This window comes from Culex quinquefasciatus, chromosome 2, assembly GCF_015732765.1.
Source record: "Culex quinquefasciatus strain JHB chromosome 2, VPISU_Cqui_1.0_pri_paternal, whole genome shotgun sequence".
NCBI lineage: Eukaryota > Metazoa > Arthropoda > Insecta > Diptera > Culicidae > Culex > Culex quinquefasciatus.
In genome coordinates, this window is record NC_051862.1 from 219,398,920 (window position 1) to 219,418,388 (window position 19,469).

General features: G+C 42.2%; 3 protein-coding genes across 4 annotated transcripts in view; 1 reads left to right on the forward strand and 2 right to left on the reverse strand.

The window, feature by feature from the left end:
* LOC6032104 overlaps positions 1-10,954 on the reverse strand; it is a 61,766-nt gene extending 50,812 nt beyond the window's left edge. The window contains exon 1 of the mRNA XM_038251092.1: positions 8,810-10,954. Coding sequence (XP_038107020.1) covers positions 8,810-10,954 — 2,145 coding nt within the window. The remainder of the gene's footprint in view (positions 1-8,809) is intronic.
* LOC119767655 (mantle protein-like) lies at positions 2,490-3,467 on the reverse strand. 2 transcript variants are annotated; one of them, XM_038256691.1, is made up of 3 exons: positions 3,415-3,467; positions 2,921-3,352; positions 2,490-2,782 (listed from the first exon to the last, which is right to left on the reverse strand). In XM_038256691.1, the coding sequence occupies exons 1-3, from the start codon at positions 3,418-3,420 to the stop codon at positions 2,552-2,554; spliced, it is 669 nt and encodes a 222-aa protein (XP_038112619.1). In that variant the 5' UTR covers positions 3,421-3,467; the 3' UTR covers positions 2,490-2,551. The 2 variants fall into 2 exon arrangements, with proteins under 2 accessions (XP_038112619.1, XP_038112618.1); XM_038256690.1 differs by having other exon boundaries at positions 2,490-3,352.
* A 5,552-nt stretch (positions 10,955-16,506) lies between the features above and the next one.
* Positions 16,507-17,611, forward strand: LOC119767654 (mantle protein-like). Its single transcript, XM_038256689.1, has 2 exons — positions 16,507-16,559; positions 16,623-17,611. The coding sequence occupies exons 1-2, from the start codon at positions 16,554-16,556 to the stop codon at positions 17,547-17,549; spliced, it is 933 nt and encodes a 310-aa protein (XP_038112617.1). The 5' UTR covers positions 16,507-16,553; the 3' UTR covers positions 17,550-17,611.
* Positions 17,612-19,469: the final 1,858 nt, after the last annotated feature.

Genomic DNA, 19,469 nt, shown 5'->3' on the forward strand with positions numbered 1-19,469 from the left:
AGAGCTCCTAGACCTACCTTCATTTGTACATATCGACTCAGAATCACCAGCTGAGCAAATGTCTGTGTGTTTGGCTGTATGTAGACATGTGTACCAAATCAATGTCACTGGAATATCTCGTCACAGGCTCAACCGATTTTGGCCGGAATGGTTTTAATCGATCCGTCTTAACGTCCCCTAAGGTGCTATTTAAATTCATGCAGTTTTATCATGTATTTAAAAAGTTAGGTTAAAAAACTGTTTCATATTAAATTAAAATTATGGTAAAAAGGGTGGTTTTTTCATGAAACCCTCACGTGTTACATATTTTTAGAAAGCATTTTAGAAAGCAGAATTTTTAAGATCTGACTTACCTATCTTAAATTACAAGCAGTTTAAAAAATGGTCTGAATTCACATAACCTCCACTGGTCGGGTCTGATCGCCACGAAAAATCCGTGTAGAGGGATGCCATTTTCCTCAAAGGCCGTGTCTGTATAATCTTGACAAAAAGTCTATAGGTAGTTTGTTTTTTTTTACTCTACTTATTTTTATTAGGACCTCTTAGGTGCTGCGAACGTTAGGGGAGATCCATAAACATGTGGACACTTTAGGGGGTTGGAATCACTATAAATGAGAGGAAGGCACCAACCACCTAAAGGTGGATTAAGTAACGTTTTTTTAAACCATATTGAAAAATAGAAATAACGATTGTTTTGTCACTTTTATGACACAAGAAATCAGAAAACGAAAATATAGAAAAAAAATATCATAAAAATTAAGAAAATCTGCATCAAAAATTTAATTTTAACTACACCCTCACTGCGTATCACCCTCACCCACAAACTTTTCGGGGGGGGGGGGAAACACTTCAAGTGCGCTCGCTCTCGCTGCCCGGCGTCAGTGGTTGCTACGATGATAATTGTCCACACCGACTCTACACTCCCAACAACATTAAACTACTCAATACGGTTGCACGGCGACGGCACACGATCACCGTCGTCGCGCATAAATAACCCCTCGCCTTCTTCGATCTCGCGACGACTCCCAAACTCACATGCTTTTTTGTTTGTTGTTTTTCCGTTTCTTTTTCCCTTCTAAACATGTGATGAGCGTACGTTCTGACTCTCTGGTGTCTGCATGACGAAACTGGGAAGACCAGCGAAAGATACCATATGTATGCCAGGTTGATGGGCTAAGGTACGCGGGACTCGATGTTGAAGGGTAAAAAGCCAGGAAGTTGCTGGGAAATCTTAGAAATTGTTGTTTTTTTAGGTGATCGACGTGTGCCAGCAGTGGGGTGTGGAGTACGCGCACAAGGTTAAAGAGTTGAATTATGGATGCCATAATGGGTACAGTTTATGCGGATTTACGACCTTTGTTTGGGTTGGTGAAATGTAGATTTCAACGCGGAAGGACGCCGTAGAACGCACCGAACCAAATCGATGTTTTATTCGTCGATTGACTAGTCAATTGTTCGCGAGCCTCGAAGGTTTGAATAAAATTATAAACTCATTAAAAATTTCGACAGCTGCAACCCGGCAGTAGCAGGCCATGCCTGCGAGGGGTGATTCAAAGCCATGCTGCCAACCCCAAAACGCGCGCGCCCAACATTATCAAACAAATTGCCTGCGGTAAATCTCGCCCCAGCATAATTTGCAGCGCTTGGCTTCTGTTATTGACACCACCCGGTCCCGGCACAGTAAAAAGAGATAGATGGGACGCCCGTAAAAAGGGACGTTTGCCCCCCCCCCCCCTCCCATTTCACGTGGCCTTCGTTTGTTCTTTCACACCAGAGCAGATAGTGTGCTCAGATTACAACATAATTAACGTGCCTCGACCTGCTGGTCATCATCCCAGCGCCTACTGTGTGTGTGAGTGTGATGTTGACTCTCAAATTACGTCGTTCCAGCTTGGGGTGGGACAGCCGACCCCAACTGTCCCCCAGCCGCGCGTAGTCGCGATTTTTTTGTGGAAATTTTTGCATAATGAACGAGATTTTTTTTCGTGGTGGAATCTTTTATGTGGCTGGACAAGGGTCCTTTCACTACATTCTTTGGAACCTTTGATGGCATTGTGGAGCAATTTTCAAATTTAAAATTTATTCAAGGGAAGGCGGGCTTTAATTAATGTTGCTCAAATTGCTTTGCCGTGCGCGCTGAAAAGGGCAGGTGAAAGGACCAATTTGGAGCGATTTTCCAGTTGAAATCGCGCTTTTCAACAGGCGCCAATATTTGCAGTTCAATTTATCAATCAATTTCATCTGTTGGCGTTACCCCAAACCCACTGCTGCATTTATGCTCGATTGCAAATGGTCAATGTTTGGATTGGTAAATTACATATTGATCAATACAAATTGAACCATTTGTCACGAACAGATGAAAATAATCGATTGCAGTCTGGAATAGATTTTTGCGATTTTTGGCATACCCTGTGCTCGCACCGTCAAAGTCAAGGCCTACTCCGCGAAGCATGGCAGGTCATCACGCAACTGAGACAAATATCGACTTGTTGTTCATTGCTGTACAAAACTTAACATTTATTACTCATTCGATCTCACAAACTCAGACCACTCAGTACTGATCCCAGTGCTTCTCGACGTGGTGATGGTGGTTCTTCTCGACGAGCACTGGGACGGGCTTCTCGACATGAACTGCGTAAGGCTTGGGCACTTCGACGAACTCCTTCTGGACAACCGGGTACGGGACCTTCTTGACGACCTCCACGGGGTACGGACGATCAACATGGACTGGGACCTTCTTCACGACCTCCACTGGGTATGGGACGGGACGGTCAACGTGAACCTTCTTCACGACCTCAACCGGGTATGGACGATCAACAGGGTATGGGACGGGACGATCGACATGGACTGGGACCTTCTTGACAACCTCAACTGGGTATGGGACAGGACGATCAACGGGGTATGGTCGGTCAACATGGACCTTCTTCTCCACAACAACTGGAACCTTCTTGACGACCTCCACTGGGTATGGTCGGTCAACATGCTTGATCACTTCCACTGGGTATGGGACGGGACGGTCAACATGGACAGGAACCTTCTTGATCACTTCCACTGGATATGGGACCTTCTTGACGACCTCCACTGGGTATGGACGGTCAACGTGCTTGATCACTTCTACTGGGTAAGGACGGTCAACGTGCTTGATCACCTCAACCGGATACGGTCGGTCCACGTGCTTCGTGACGATCTCCTTGGTGTGGTGATGCACCTTGGTGTGATGATGCGCGTAGTCATCAAACCCGTAATGGTTATCCGCGAGCTCCCACAGGCCTCGCTTGTCCTTCTTGGACGGTTCTTGCTCGACTGCCGCACAGGATGCGATGGCCAGGGCCATCGACAACACCACAAACGCCTGCGAAGAAACGTAACAAAAGCTGATTAACTGTATCAATTAGACGACTGTTGGATAGTTACCTTCATGTTCGCAAGCTCCACTGAGTTTCGGACCTGAACTGAGTTGGTGAGATGATCGCACTCGAATGATGTCTTACCGCTTGGTTTTTGGGTGGTTTTATACGATTTTAAGGAGCGTTAATTTACACCGATTGTGCTTTGGGCGGTGGCGGATAACGCCAAAGTCGCGGGCGATCGACCGCGGTTTTCTAATTGGGGCAAGGTCAATTTGGAGAAAATTGCTGTTATAGGAGGAAAGAAATCGTTCAACGGTGGTAACAGAGAGGTGATCGACGGAGTGATTGGTTTTTGTAATTGATTTTATTAACAGCTATTAAAATCGTTAAAAAGTTTACAAAATTTTACAAATATCGGCAATTGGTGAACGTGAAGGCAATATTTGGGTGTTGAAGTTTTAGCTGTTTTGACCAATCCAGGATGTCCTCTTTCTGGGTAGAATCGCGATCCTTGAAGAGAAGGCAGTGTTCAAATTGAATAGTTCTCAGATTCTTAAGTGTTGAGAGAAGCCTTGATATTTCAAAATCGGTCTGCAAAATAAACGTAACATTAGTTCTTGACTTGAGATCAATAAAACAATAACTTACCACTTTAATTTCAACAAATTTCAGCACATTCAATTTGATCAAAGTACATATCTGATCCATCAGATCTTTAAGGTAGGCGTGTTCAACCTGTAACACTTCAAGTTTTTCACTAATTGTCTTGAAGTATGTCTTGGGAAGTACCTTGTTGTCTCTCAAAGTGAGACTCTTGATCTGAATCCAATTCAAATTTGGCACAACTTCTACTGGCAACGCTGCCCCGTAACACGTGGTCAATTTTTGCAGCAATGGCAACGATATCGGAGCTGTTTCTTCAACCTTGCAGGACAGGTTAAGCATTCTTAGGTTCTTCATCTTGCTTATTTGTCTCACGGATGTGCTGGATATCGCACAACCCTTGATGGTCAAGGTGTCCAACTCCGTGGTTTGACCAAAAATCGTTGGCAACACTAGCTTAAACTTCTCCTCCCAATCCGTCACCTTCAAGTGCCTCAACCCGCTAAACATCTTCAAATTGGCTTCCGTAAGATCGCGATCCGTCCACACCTCCGAATCCATCCACATGCTGGTTTTCAGCGCAACACTCCGCAACTTCCCAAACACCTTCTTCCCAAATATAAACTCAAAATCCTTCATCGATCGTACCACCGTGCAAACCTCCTCCAGCTGATCACAAAACCCCTGCACCAGCTCCGCAACCGATTCCGTCACGTCTGCCACCTCGATCTTCCTCAAATTTGGCGCGATCAATCGCATCTCCCCGGCGTCCGGAATCTCCATCCGAGGTGCCTCGATCGTCAACGTCCTCAACGCCGGCCACCGGCTATCCCGGAGGAAATCCTCCCAATCGATCCACTCCAAACCAAACTGCAGATCTTCAACGTGATCGCGCAATTCCTGGTCCACAAATTCTGTCAAGAGATGCGGGAAATCCCCAAACGGACCACAGTCGCTGATCGCGATCAGCCGGAACTGCTTCATCCAGTGGAGATCTTGCAGGGGGAGATCGTCGGTCAGAGTGGATGGATTCAGAAGAAGACGGCGTCGGTAACGATCGTGGCCCAGGATCTGGAACCAGTGGATGCACGTTGTCATCGCAGTAAACTGCTGCGTGGGGGTCAGATGGCTGAAGATCTGGTCGAAAAGCTCGATCGGGAGCAGGTCGTTGATGAGGTTCTTGGCGGGAGGTGACATGATCGTGCTTTAAGGCTACTGCGATGGACTGATTTGTTTGGGGGTTTCGTTATTTACTTTTTGGTTTGATAGGTAAATGAATTGACATTTGAGAATGTTCTACCTATTTATTACTCAAAAATAAATTCTTCAGATTCATTTTGAAACCTTTTATTGAACTCCCTCAACTTATCACATTTGATTTTTGTGATTTGCACATCGATAAATCATTTCCCATAATTGGAAAACTTCATCGCTGCCACCATCGTCAGTCCTAACCTCAAACTTATCATTAAAGAACAAATATTTCGGAACACTCCACTCTGCTAGATGGATGACTAAATGCTGAATATAGTGATCTGAGAAACTTAACAAGTGTTTACTATTAAGAATTTGATTCATTCGTACAGAGATAACGATGAAGCTCAGTTCATCCGCAATCGAAGCAGTCATCTTCAACCTTCCAGAAACATCACCGCATCAATCCATGAAAAATTCTTCATCGCCTTTGGCAATATGTCTTTCCATGTAGAAACCCTAACCTAAAAGGGGACGAAATCGGCTCTGCGCAGCAATTACTTCCAACAACAACCCTCCTTTCAAGATTATGGAAATTCCATCAGCAGACCCACTGTGTGTGCAGTGCGATACTGGAATTATTCTTCATTTCCCAAACCGGGTCCGGTGTGGGAATTGCACCCGCCGTCGACTGCTGGGATTTGACTCTCGCAGTAGGCGTCGAACAAGTGCATCGCGACGAGGGGTGATTGACGCTCACCCCTCAGAGTGAGCAAATTTTTGCCGCCACCCAAACGGAATGAAAAGTCATCTCAATTATTGTCGCCGGATAGAGCCTTAGGCGTAGGACCGGGGCTACGCCCGAGGGGACTCGAAAAAAGGCAAATTCGACAGAAATTCGATCCGGTTACGAGGGTTAGGGTGGTTCATTGGGAAGATTGAAGAATGTTTCAAAATTGTCAGTCAATGTCTCAAAATATTCACTCCAACAATTTTGTTTTTTTGCGAATTTACATTGACAAAAAAAGTTCTGATATATGGCAACACTGTTGATGAATATCACAACAACTTAATTTTAATTCAAATGTCATCGAAAAAAAATCGAACCAGATTCCGTTTTATTCTGAATATTGGCAACACTGTTCTTCAGTTCAGAAGTTACAATTTTGGATGAAAATTACATTTTAACTATATTTTTAAAAGAAAAAAATAAACAGTTTTTAATTCCAAATTTGAGAAAGTCAAAAAAAAAGGCACAACCTAAGTGATCCACCCTACCCAGCACAGTTGGTACAATAATTATAAAAATTGAACCTCACTTACTTCGAGTTGGGGTGAAAAAGTGAGGGTGTCACTGCCCTAAAATGAGCATCGGCGTTTTCCCCTTCTAAAGGCGTGGGTGCCGGCCAGGAACCACTTTACACACCGTGGCTGATTAGAATCCGTTCCCGCTCCTCGGAAAAGTTGTAACTATTTGAGAATTCGTGCACAGTGCAATATATATCTATACGAGGGATAAACCATTTGCGTGTTTAATCGCAGAGGGGTTAAAGGATATTATTAATGACATGATTTATTTGTTTAATTTATTTTTTAATAAAAGTGCTCGGTGACGCGTGAAAATGTAGCATTTTTTGGGATAGGGGGAATCGTGTTTTGGGTGTTCTAATTTTCAATGTTAATATTTTGCTGAGTCGTGGAAACGGATGAATTTAAATTAAATTAGTTCTGGTTTATGTTTTCTGGTCTAAAACAAATAAAGGGTGCAATGTTGAAACAATTCAGATCATCAAATGCATCAAATAATCTTGAAACTTCATAAAATTTATTATATTTTGCTAAACAATTTCTCAAAATAGTGAATACTAAAAATTATGAAAAAAATGCTGATAACTTTTTAGTACAGAATTTATATTGCAGCGATTCACACAAATCTTGGGATTTTGTTAAACCTAAATTACATAAATTATCTTGCAATGTACTAAAACGTTATCTTGCAAGTACTAAACATACAAATAGTTATTAGATAACTTTTTATTACAGAAATCTTGCCGAAATGTTTTGGAAAATATGTTGCCTAAATCGTCCTGAAGTAATTATGCAGGATGTTTCGTACAAAAATACAGAGGTTATACTGAAGCAATGTTTTTAGTACAACGCTTGATTAATTTAAGCACCTTATTGTAGGGTTTTTAAAACAAGAATATGAAACAAAGCATTATTTCAAAAAATCATGAGATGTATAAAATGTAACTTATTCGTTTAATGATACAAAAAAAAACCCAATAAAATAATTTAAAAAATCTAATTCCTAGCAAAATTCAGCAAAGGCACTGATCTTAATTGCTGATTCAAAAATCTTTTAAACATATTAAACAACACAAAAGACCTGACTTTTCAATCCACCACTTGTTACCCAGTGAAACCAACACCAAGAGGAGGACACGTGCCGTACCTGCCACCCATAAATCAAATCGATACACTTGCATTGAGCTGCACTACCCTAGCTTTAACAATCTTGGCCGAATTGAAACTCTCCCAAATCCGTGTACGCGGGGGAAAAACGGCGATATATTGGCGGCACGTGGCCGGCACATGAAATCCATCGTTCCGACATTATTTCCGTCGTTTTGTGTGAGGAAATTGCTGGAAAGTGGCGCCTTTTTTGGGCGCGAGTGATGACGATCTGACACGTGCTCGACTTTTGTTCGGAGAAAGCAGATGGCCCAAAAACGGAAAATTATGCTAACTTGTGTGACATCCGATCGGCGGGGAAATTTGGGAAATGACAAAAAGATGTTATTTTGAGAGAAAATCTGTTCATTAAATTGAGTAGGCCATGCACAATTTTGACAGTTCGCTTGCGAATCTACCAAGAAGTTCGCGTTACCTCAGTGTTGATGTACCTTGATTTTGACAGTTTTTGACGTTTCGAAAAACGCAAATCAAAATTGAACCTTTTGTATACTACCTTGGTTCTACATTAATTTATCAATAGAGTTTATCCGCTGTAGAATAGAGTGGTGAAAATTTAATTATCTCGATCAAATCCTATTTCAAAACAGCTTTTGTCACTACAATCTCTAATTAGCGCGGAAACAACAGTTTTCAATTATCACTCAGTTTCAGGAAATGAAATAATAATTTCATGAAACTAAATCACTTAATTGAATCCTGGCCGGGCTTGCAGTCAGGTGTTATAATTCACATTTTTTGCCACCGAACAACTTTTTTGTTGTTTTTCCGCCATCGTACCTGTTCCGGAAAACACGTGTGTGGAAGCACCGCCCACGCAGATAATTAGTTTTGCAATTTAATCTGCAATTGTTTGCTCGAGAGGGACGTGGCGGCGCGGTTCAGGACACGCATCTAGTAGGCACTGATGAAAGCAAAACACTCCACCTGGCGCAGTTGGGAGAGGACGCAAAAGGTCAGTTCCATGCTACTGGGCGCGTACAAGTTTTAATTAGCAATCATTCACTGGAAGTCAGCTTGGTTGCACGTGGTTGCTTTGATTGAATAGAGTTGAAAGTGCACGTGTCTGGAATGTTTGCTGCATAGACAGCTGTCATTTTTAAGCCCACCTTTCCTCTAGCATCTTGGTTTCACTCAATGTAAACAATGCCAAAGGTAAGCAAACGTCAAACGTTCAGATCACTCACCTGTATCAACTCCTGAATGTTATCGCACTGCTCGAGCACCACAACCGTATCACTGCTGGCAACCTGCTGCTGCTGTTGCAACTGTTCCGCGGCCAGAATCTGGTTCTGGATGGTGGGACCATCGGGCGGCGTGGCCGGACTCAGGAAGCCACTGTCGGCGTCACTGTGGTTGGAGAGGGGGCGCTGCTTACGCAACCGGCTAAACAGTGGCGTCCCGTCCAGCGAACCGTTCTTGAGCCGCTGCAGGTGGGGCAGCGAAACGCTGGATTTTAGGGATTCGAGGGACAGGAAATTGGCCCTCGTCGGTGGGTCTGATTTGATTTTCGACACTCGAGGGGACGACGGGATGCTGGTGGAAGGTTGAGGGGCGGGGGACGGTGGGCTGAGGGAGGTCGAGGGTTCGCTGGAGTCGGTTTTGGAGGGTGGGGACGATGATTCATCACTTTTGCGCTGCTGCAGGGGTGAGTTGGGGAGGGAGGCGGAGGGGAGATGGATTCTGCGCTCGAACTGAGTGACAGCTGATTTGGTTACCACGCCGTAGTAGGAGGATTCTGCACCGGCGGTGATGGCAGCAGCTCCGGGTTCGAGGTCGCCGGAGATGGATTTGGGCACGGCTTTCAGCTGGTCGATGAGGCGGTTCCGGAAGCCGTAGTCGCTTTCGTCGGTGGACTCCAGGTTGGAGGAGGGCGTCTCGATGACGGAGTTGACCATGGACGGGTAGTCCGGACTGGAACCGCTGGAAGACGATGAAGTGCGCGAGGTTTGGTTGAAGATCTCGTCGATCTTCTCTTCGACCTTTTCGAGCGAGAGTCGATTCCGGACTTCGACGTCCGGTTCGATGGTAAAGTAGTTGTCCGAGTCTCGATCGACGGCGTCGTAGATCAGCGGGTTCTGATATAAAATCGGGTCAGCTAGCTCGACCGTTTCCGGAATCGACCGCATCTTGTGCTCCTTCTCGTTGAAGAAGTCCACCGACGGATCAAAGAGGCAGTAGTTCTCGAGATGAGGGACGGCTCCTTTGCGCTGTCGCACCGGGAGGTTCTGCAGCCTTGAGGATGAAAACTCCGGTTTGGTCAGAATGTCATCCGGCGAGGGCTTGTCCGGAACGTCCGGCGCTGTCGCTGGTGGCGGCGTTGGCGGAGGAGGTGGAAGTTCCGCCCCACCCTTGGAAGACATTTTGGAGAATTTTGGCGACGGTGGCAGTGTAACGTAATTGTTCCCTTTTTTCTCGCCGGACGTCAGCGACGATGTCGACGACGAAAGCAGCTTGCCCAGCCCCCCGAATCCCATGAGCTTGCTGACGGAGCGGCCACTCTCTTTGACAGGTGCCGCAAGCTCTTCATTCTTGTTGACAGATTCCATCGCTCCCAAATCCTGGATAATTTCCACCTTAGTATGCGTTGGAGGAGGAGGAGGCGGCGGTTCCCGGTACGGGGGCAACACGGGTTGATCCAGCTCGGACGGGTCCCCCCTCCGTTCCTGCGGAAAGTCCCGGTAAAGCTCCTTGAACTGTACGCCGGTGTCGCTGAGGGACTGCTGCCGGGAACGCACTATTGCCTTGACGGATTTGATTGAGGAACCTTCCGGAGGCGCCGCCGCCCCCAAACTCGGGATGAAAGAGACTTTTTTCTGGCCGCGAACGGCCCCAACCCCCGGTCGTTCCGTCGACGCCGTCACAGCCAACGTTGATTGCTTGACTAGCTTTTTCGGGGGGATTATGTTGTTTTTAAGTTTTTGCTGTGTCGGCACTTTATTGTCGCTTGTTTTTGCTTGTAAATTGGATGTTTTGCTCGAACCTCCTTCGGAGGAAGAGGAGGGCGGACTTTTGAGTGACTTTTTACTAGCGGCCGCCGCTCCTTCCTGCCTAAAAACGGCAATTTTCGACTGCTTCAAGTTTCCTCGATTAGGAAGATCCGGTTGGCTTGCCGTGGCCTCCTTCGCTGGGTCAGTGTTGCCAACCGTGGCTTCCGAAACTTTTGACAGTTCGCCATCGTGCCTCTGTTCGTCCGTCGTGTTGATGGTGGTCACCGTAGTAGGCTTGCGCTTGACCGTGCCGGTGTCCCAGTTGGCCTTGACCGGGGACGCGGACCGTTTCGTTGCGCTGGAAACACTGTACGAACTTTTGCTACTGCCTGCTGGGATCATCTGCTGAGGGGGCGCTCATTTCACAGGGATGACTTCGTCTTCTTTTGTTCTGTTGAGGAGGGTTGGGGTGTGGCGTCAGGTATGAATGGAATTAGCATTTTTCTTTCGAGGGGTGGTTAGGGTGGGTGTAAGGACTTTATTGCAGGGAAAACGTTTACTTTTCGTCTTATCGCAGATGAAAGAGTGTTTGGTTTGGGTTGGAATGCGGGTTTGGGTGCACGCTGATGAAATCGAGACGTAATGGTGCGTTACACTTTGCAGATTGGTGGAGGTGATGAAAATGGAAATTAGGCCTTTTTGATGGCTTGCATCAATCTACATTTTGATTTAGAAGAAGAGAGCTATTATTTCCTTGAGATACATAAGGAGTTTCCAGGCCAAAACATGGCTTCAAATTCGTTAATTTGTTCTGATAAATCCTGATTATCAGTCGAATGGCACAAAACCAAAAAAGACCAACAAATTGAATCCAATTAAAGCATTCAACCAGTGTTTTTATACCTGTTATCTCCCTTTCCCCCCTCCAACAAAAGCTTCCCAAACTCTCCCCCATTTTCCCTCTACCAAAATCCACATTTCAGCCCCACAGGGCACAAAAACAATTTCTATTTCAGATAATTTCACTAATTAATTGCACCACAGCCCGCTACCGTTTCTGGTCGGCCTTTTGGGGAGGCGCAAAAGTGCGTTTGATCTCCCTCAAACGAACGTGCCAACCCCAAGGGTGGCGGATTTCCCGCCCGAGGGAGCTTTTCCCATTTCTCCCTCCCCCTCTTTTTTTTCTGGTGAAAAATCAAACAGGGATTTTTCCTTCCATCGAACGATTTTTCACTCGATGTTTGACAAAAAGCAGTTTTATCTTTTCGAGGATTTACTTTTCCGAAACGGGGAAATGCAAAATTCAAAAGAAAAACAAACTTTTAATCCCAGAAACGGGCGCGAATCTGGGTCAAAGCACTCGAAAAATTGACGGCGGCGTCGCGACGCCCCGGAAAAGCGTCAGCAGCAGCATTACGAAGTAAAAGCCAGTCGAATTTCCATTTATCTTCCTCATCGCGATGCGATGTTGTGGCGTGGCGAAGTTATTTATTGAGGTCCTCGACGCCCTGCAAAAGTGTCCTCTTGGTGGCGTTATCGATTCGATGGCTGCCAGTGAAGAGAAGGTCTGAACCTAATATTTTTATCGCATTTAGCTGGAAGAGGCTTGAGGTTTTTTTTGTTTGTGGATTTTTGTTTTATGCTCTCTTTAGCTTCCGGATATGGACGCGTCCAATTACAAAATGTCAATTGAGGAAAATTTATGGGTTTGTCACGCGAGGGAAGGTTTATTTGGATTGCGGTAGAATCTAGAATTTTGTTATAGGTTTTGTTTAGCTTAGAAACCGTCCAGAATAAATTGTGTGTATTTTGTGTATGGCAAAATCATAAAAAAGATAGAATTAAATTAAGTTTCGTGCAATAATAGTACAGTGCAGTATTTTTTTTACTAAATTATTTTGTTATAAAGTTTTTCCATTTTATTCATCTGGGAAAAGAAGAATTTGTTTTAATACTTTAGCACTCCTTGTGGAAAAATAATAATTTTAAATAACAAAAAAACTTATTTGAAAACATTCAATCTGCTATTGCTTTGGGTATGAGCGTATTTTTCAATGTTTTGTTGTACACCCAACTGGCAGTCGCATGATTGTGATGCATGGCGGCATGAAAGTATATCAGAATCTGCATGAAATCTGTCCTCATGCATTTTTTGCGATATAGGAGTATGACATTTTTGCCCGTTACCGACAATTATCGACATTACCGACGGCTTTTTGGATGTATTTCACCAAAAAAAACACTTAGCAGAACGAGGATTGAACCATCAACTTCTTGGTTATTGATCCGACACGCTACCACCGCGCCATGGACGCTTGATGAAAAGTGAGTGAAAGAGCACCAACAAATGCTTCCCTTGGAGTATTGCTCGGGGATGGGCCAGCATTATATGTGTTGGTGAGAACTGCAGATCGCTGAAATTTTTACACGCCGTCAAAAATGATCTAGGGGCTTGCTGCAAAAAATGTAATAAAATATGACATTTTCTGCAGCAAATCCAATGTTGCAGATTTTGAGATATATTTTTCCTTTGGGTGTATTTAAATATATACAAAGGAGATTTTCTGATCGATGTTGAAAATCTAAAATGTTTATTTTTAAATTTAAAAAAAATAGCAACTTAGCAAGAACGAAAAAAAACGAATTAATATTTAAAAATGCTTAACTCTAATTATTAAACTTATTGCAGGATGACCATCCAAATCCAATTATAAAACCGGCTCCGTGGCTTAATGGCTACGGCTTCTGCCTCACAAGCAGAAGGTTCAGGGATCAAATCTCGGTCGGTACCATTGAAATTTGGAATTAGGAATTGGAACTTTGAATATGAACAAAAACGAAACTGAATCAGGTGGGATTCGAACTCACACCTTTGGATTGATGGTCTGGGACTCTAACCAGTCGGCCATCTGAAGGTTAAAAAACATGTTGTATTCTTCCCATATTAAATACGCTCTGATCCCTGATTTGCCTGAAGGGATTGGGAGTCTTAAGATAGATCAAGGATTCGTCTGGTGCTTGCTTCTATGTTAAGGCGGGGCCGGACAATGCCCAACGACCTCGGAATTGGGCCGCTAGGATCTCTGCCATTCTGAAATGGGTCGTTGGAAGCAGCGCGAGGGCTATCACCACCTAATACCCGGGACTGAGATAAGTTGTATCAGCATTCGGCATATACAAAGTCTGATACAAATTATACTTTCCCATAATTTCGCTACCGGTTAGCGGGTATTGGATTGGACCACACACACACACATACATGACCACCCAAATCAAATTAGCAATTTTTGACTTTTTCAGAAAGTCAAATAAAAGGCATTTCTTATCAAAATAATGATTCAAACCAAAAACTCTTTATAAAAAGTCAATGTCATTGAGCAAAACTTCTAAATAAATTTAAAAAAAATCATACTGTCAAGCTATTTTAGTAAAAATAGAAACTAAATAATAAATTTTTGTCTTGGTTTCAACTGGATGGAAATGAATAAAGGATGGTTAAATGTTCAAGATACCCTTCATATATTCTTCATAATATTTTTTTTATAAAAACCCGCCTTTAATATAATTTTAATATTTAATTAAATTTCAAAAAATCTAGAAATTCGCTAAATAGGAACCTGTGTTATTCCTTTATAATTTTGTAAATTTTGATGATTAATCAAGTTATCAGTATTTAACATTTTAATCTTTTCAATGAAAAATCCATTATGAAAAGCTTCCATATTTCTCCACTAATTTTATATGAAATGTTTGAAAAGACAAATTTATTAAACATATTTATTAGTTTAAGATTTCTTCAATTTTTTTTATTTTCTCTTGTTTATTTTTTTTTTCTAAACGTGAAAATGTGTCTCCATTTTTTCATTTAGTGTGAAACACGATTGAATTTGGTTCGATATTCAAGTTCTGAACGGTTGAAAATAATTCTTTATTTATTTTCTAATTCATCTTTTTATCTATAATCTGCCCACAATCACAAAAAAGTTTAAGGGAATTAAACTTTTAGAAAAAAAATATTTGAATTGACTTTATGAATTTAGTTTGACATTAAAAAAATTACGACAAGAAACCCATACCCAAACTCATTTGATTCGTTTTCAAATATTCAAGCAATGTTACAAAATGAAACAGAATTATAACTTTATACTGTTCATAATCGCTGAAACTTTGCTCTATTTTGCAAATCATTTTTTTTATATTATTTATATTAGATGTTAGATGTTAACTCTTGTTTGACAAACAAAAATAAATTTATATCTTTTGATTCTTTTGAAAGTCAAAACCTGGTCAATGCACCTAAAAGGACCCCATAAAAATAAGTCAAGATTTATTTTTTTTTTTTAGAAGCGGAGTCAAATGCATTGCATCATAATTATTCAATATATATTAAAGGGTTTGAATGTCTGAAATAGCCTTTTCATTCTCAAATAGATTGAAATAGTGAAAGGAACCTTTAATCTAAAGTTAGTTGCGAAAGACAAATTGAGTAAAATAATTTGAAAATTTTACAAAATAAAATAAAATTATTCGCGAGAAAAAAAAACTTAAATGCAAGTATGCTTGTAATTCCCAACTTTTTCAGATTTTCTAACAAAAAATTCCCTTCTTTTTACCGACTTTCTCGTTTTCCCGATTTGAGTGTCCACCCTGGGCTTACTTACTTATATGCAAGTATGCTTGTAATTCCCAACTTTTTCAGATTTTCTAACAAAAAATTCCCTTCTTTTTACCGACTTTCTCGTTTTCCCGATTTGAGTGTCCACCCTGGGCTTACTGACTTATTGGTAAAAAAGGAGCCGTTTGATGTTTAAAAAACATTCATCATTCAAAAAGAAAATAAAAACTTAACCATTCATTTTGCATTTACAATCAAAGTTTCTCTACAAAAAAAAGCAATTAAATATGCTTTAAACGTTAAAATTGATTTATTGGAAAGTAATAAGACTGAATCCTAACAATTACAATCATATGAAAATTTCCGATATTTCACTTTTTACAAATTGATTAAATTCAAAAAGTTGATAAGAATCACATTTGAAACGATACGTTTGCATAGCACTGGGACTGACGTCAGACTGAGAGTCCTGAGTTATGGGAGATCAAATTTGAAGTTTCTTAAAAGGTCCTATAAACATTTTTTTGTTGCTTTTTGTGTGTTTTTGAATGGCCCTAACCCAAGGTAGTTTCAAAAACATCAAAAAAACTTAACATTATTTTTTTGAACCTTTAAAAAAAACTCTAGAAATTTTGCAGGAAAATTGTAAGTTATATATACAGCAATGAAAAACAATTTCGATGACAATAGAGCTTTATGACGTTTCGCGTACGCACACTAGTGCACCATTTGGTTTTGCTGCCTGACAAAATTTAACCTCACTTTATTTTCGTGTACGTACACGCAATACATACGCACGTAGATTACCCTATTGCGTCTAAGTGACGTGATGAACTGCCACGCCTAGTTGAGCAGGCCTTGACTTTGCAAACAATGCAAACACAGGGTGCTCAGAAAACCAAAATCGATAAACTTGAAAAAGGCATTAGAGAAAAAATCTAACAAAAAGCATTTATTAACTAAAACTTGGAGATCTGTTTTGAAATCTAAAAATATTGCAATGTTTTTATTCTGTCTATATTTGGCCTTGAGCTAACACCCACTCCGATTTGGAGTCCTTACACTCTGAAATTCAGATACTTTGAAAAATTTCACAAATATATTTAACGAATATTACTGTACTACAGTTGAAACCCTAATTAACGAAGAATTGATACATCTCGAGCAAATTTCAACTCGATTATTGGTATAGAGATTGATAACCGACCAAAAGAGAGTTGATAGCGGCAACATTGACGATTTCCTTCGCCGAACAAAGCTCAACTGGTGTAAATGAAAACACCTTCAAATCATATAAAACACCCAAAAACCAGCGGTAAGACATCATTCGAGTGCGATCATCTCACCAACTCAGTTCAGGTCCGAAACTCAGTGGAGCTTGCGAACATGAAGGTAACTATCCAACAGTCGTCTAATTGATTCAGCAAATCAACCCCCGGGTTTGTTTCTTCGCAGGCGTTTGTGGTGTTGTCGGTGGCCCTGGCCATCGCATCCTGTGCGGCAGTCGAGCAAGAAGCATCCAAGAAGGACAAGCGTGGCCTGTGGGAGCTCGCGGATAACCATTACGGATTTGATGACTACGCGCATCATCACACCAAGGTGCATCACCACACCAAGGAGATCGTTACGAAGCACGTGGACCGACCGTATCCGGTTGAGGTTGTGAAGAAGGTCCCATACCCAGTTGACCGACCGTATCCAGTGCATGTCGACCGTCCTTACCCAGTGGAAGTGATCAAGAAGGTTCCAGTGGTTGTTGAAAAGAAGGTTCCGTATCCAGTGGAAGTGGTCAAGCATGTCGACCGTCCTTACCCAGTGGAAGTCGTCAAGAAAGTCCCATATCCAGTGGAAGTGATCAAACATGTTGACCGTCCTTACCCAGTTGAAGTGATCAAGCATGTTGATCGTCCATACCCAGTTGAGGTCGTCAAGAAGGTTCATGTTGACCGTCCCGTCCCATATCCAGTGGAAGTTGTCAAGCATGTTGACCGACCATACCCCGTTGACCGTCCCGTCCCATACCCGGTTGAGGTTGTCAAGAAGGTCCCAGTTGTTGTGGAGAAGAAGGTTCATGTTGACCGTCCCGTTCCGTATCCAGTGGAAGTGATCAAGCATGTTGACCGTCCCGTCCACGTTGACCGACCTGTCCCATACCCAGTGGAGGTCGTGAAGAAGGTCCCAGTCCATGTTGACCGCCCTGTCCCTTTCCCGGTTGATCGTCCGTACCCCGTGGAGGTCGTCAAGAAAGTCCCGTACCCGGTTGTCCAGAAGGAGTTCGTCGAAGTGCCGAAGCCTTACGCAGTTCATGTCGAGAAGCCCGTCCCAGTGCTCGTCGAGAAGAACCATCATCACCACGTCGAGAAGCACTGGGATCAGTACTGAGTGGTCTGAGTTTGTGAGATCGAATGAGTAATAAATGTTAAGTTTTGTACAGCAATGAACAACAAGTTGTCTCAATTGCGTGATGACCTGCCATGCTTCGCGGAATAGGCCATGACTTTGACGTTGTGAGCACAGGGTGCTCCAAAAATCGTAATTGATTAATGTTTACTTAGCAGATTTTTTTCTGTTAAATGTGAAAGTATTTCAAATTTAATATTTTGATGTTATTTTTTTGTATTTAATCTTTCAACATGCAAATTTTCACGAATCATTGATGAACACTGCGCCAAAATAGTAACATTGCGGGCCCAAAGATTATCCGTCGCTCAAAATTCCCATATTTTTTAACAAACACCAACTGTTTAGTCATGGCCTGCTTTGCAAGCTTTTCCCTCCTTTAATAAAACTGTAATTGAACAAAAGTTTCCCGCTGAGGCAGCAGTCAGTCACCAAAAACGGAGAAAACTCAATTGTTATTCAGGACGCCGTCAACTTTCACTTTCATAGCTCTGGTTGCTTCATGTTATCCGCAGTTAAACTTGTGCTCTTCATTTCGTAATCATTACCCAACTTGCAACTTCAGCTCGGTGTCATCCCTTTTCTTGCAAACAGGAAAAGCGGAACATCAAGATCCTAACTTTTCTTCTCAGATTGGTGCTACTTGATAGCACCGGTCACGTAATGTATAAAGTTTTTCTCCGCAAACTGGTCCGTCAATTTCTTGCTTTGCTAGTTGTTGGTTTTGTCTCAATCTTGATTGACTTGATTATTGCTGAAAATGTTCTGTTTTTTTGTTCGTAAAATTTCCTTGAAAATTTTGAAACATTTCAATTATCATCTTACCTCTCTCTTCCCCCAAAAAATGTTAAAATTGTTAACCAAAAAAAGTTAACAACTCTTTCAATTAAGCCTTTCCCAGCTTGTAACGCAAAACTTCCTCTTCCGGTTCTGGTTTTGTAGGTTAACTCGAGCTCACACTCGCGCTATCGACAGGTGAAAATCTGAAAGTTGGGGAAAATGATTTACGGCCCTCTAACGTGCCATCGAGCGATTTTCACGCTGGCCTGCCTTGAGTTTCGGTTGGGGGGAAAACCACTTCCGAGAGTAATTTGCTGCCAATCCAGTTGGAATAGAATAGTCGTGTACTTTTGAATGGCCTTTTTTCTTGCAAACAAAAAAGAAACAGTTGCCAATCTTTATTAGTTTGCGCACTCGCGATGTTCAACTATGAAAAAAAAGCGAGGTAATTGCTGTGGGAGTATAAATTTTATTGTGGAAAATGTGCCTCGCAAAAGGGCATAAATTGCTGCCCTGGGGTAGGGTAGTTTAACCCCTTTTGAACTCCCGGCACTACAACCAGTATGTGAGAGGGGGTGGAGAGCGAGCAAAACCAGCTACCAGGATAGTGTTGATGAGCTGAAAGCATAAAACAGTTCCAAGGCAGGGGTTTTGTTTTTTTTTGTGAAAGACATGGAGAAAGTTAAGAATGAAGAAATAATTCTCCGCTGGCGTTCGTTCTTTGAGTTTTGTTTGCCGAAGGGCGATTTCCGAAGCCAGTTATTCTGGAAATGTATGGTATTTTCTCGTTCATATGTGTGTGGTGAGGAAGGAAGTGGAATTTGAATTGCAAATAATTCACTATGACGAACAACTGGAACGATGTTATTTGGTGGAAAAATGAAGTGAAAATAGTTTTTTTTTTCGGCAGAACATCGTCTAAACTACCAAAACAGAAATTTTGAGTCATTGTTATAAAAAATATTCAGTGGATTCGTCTTTATTAGTTTGTTGATGTATAACTGATTTCCGATAGATTATTTGTGTGGAATAGGGGAAATTCTCGTATGTTTGGCAGGTTAAGCACTCGCTCCTAACTCTGATCTGCTGATGCTGATTTTCACAATTTAAACAACTAGTTTT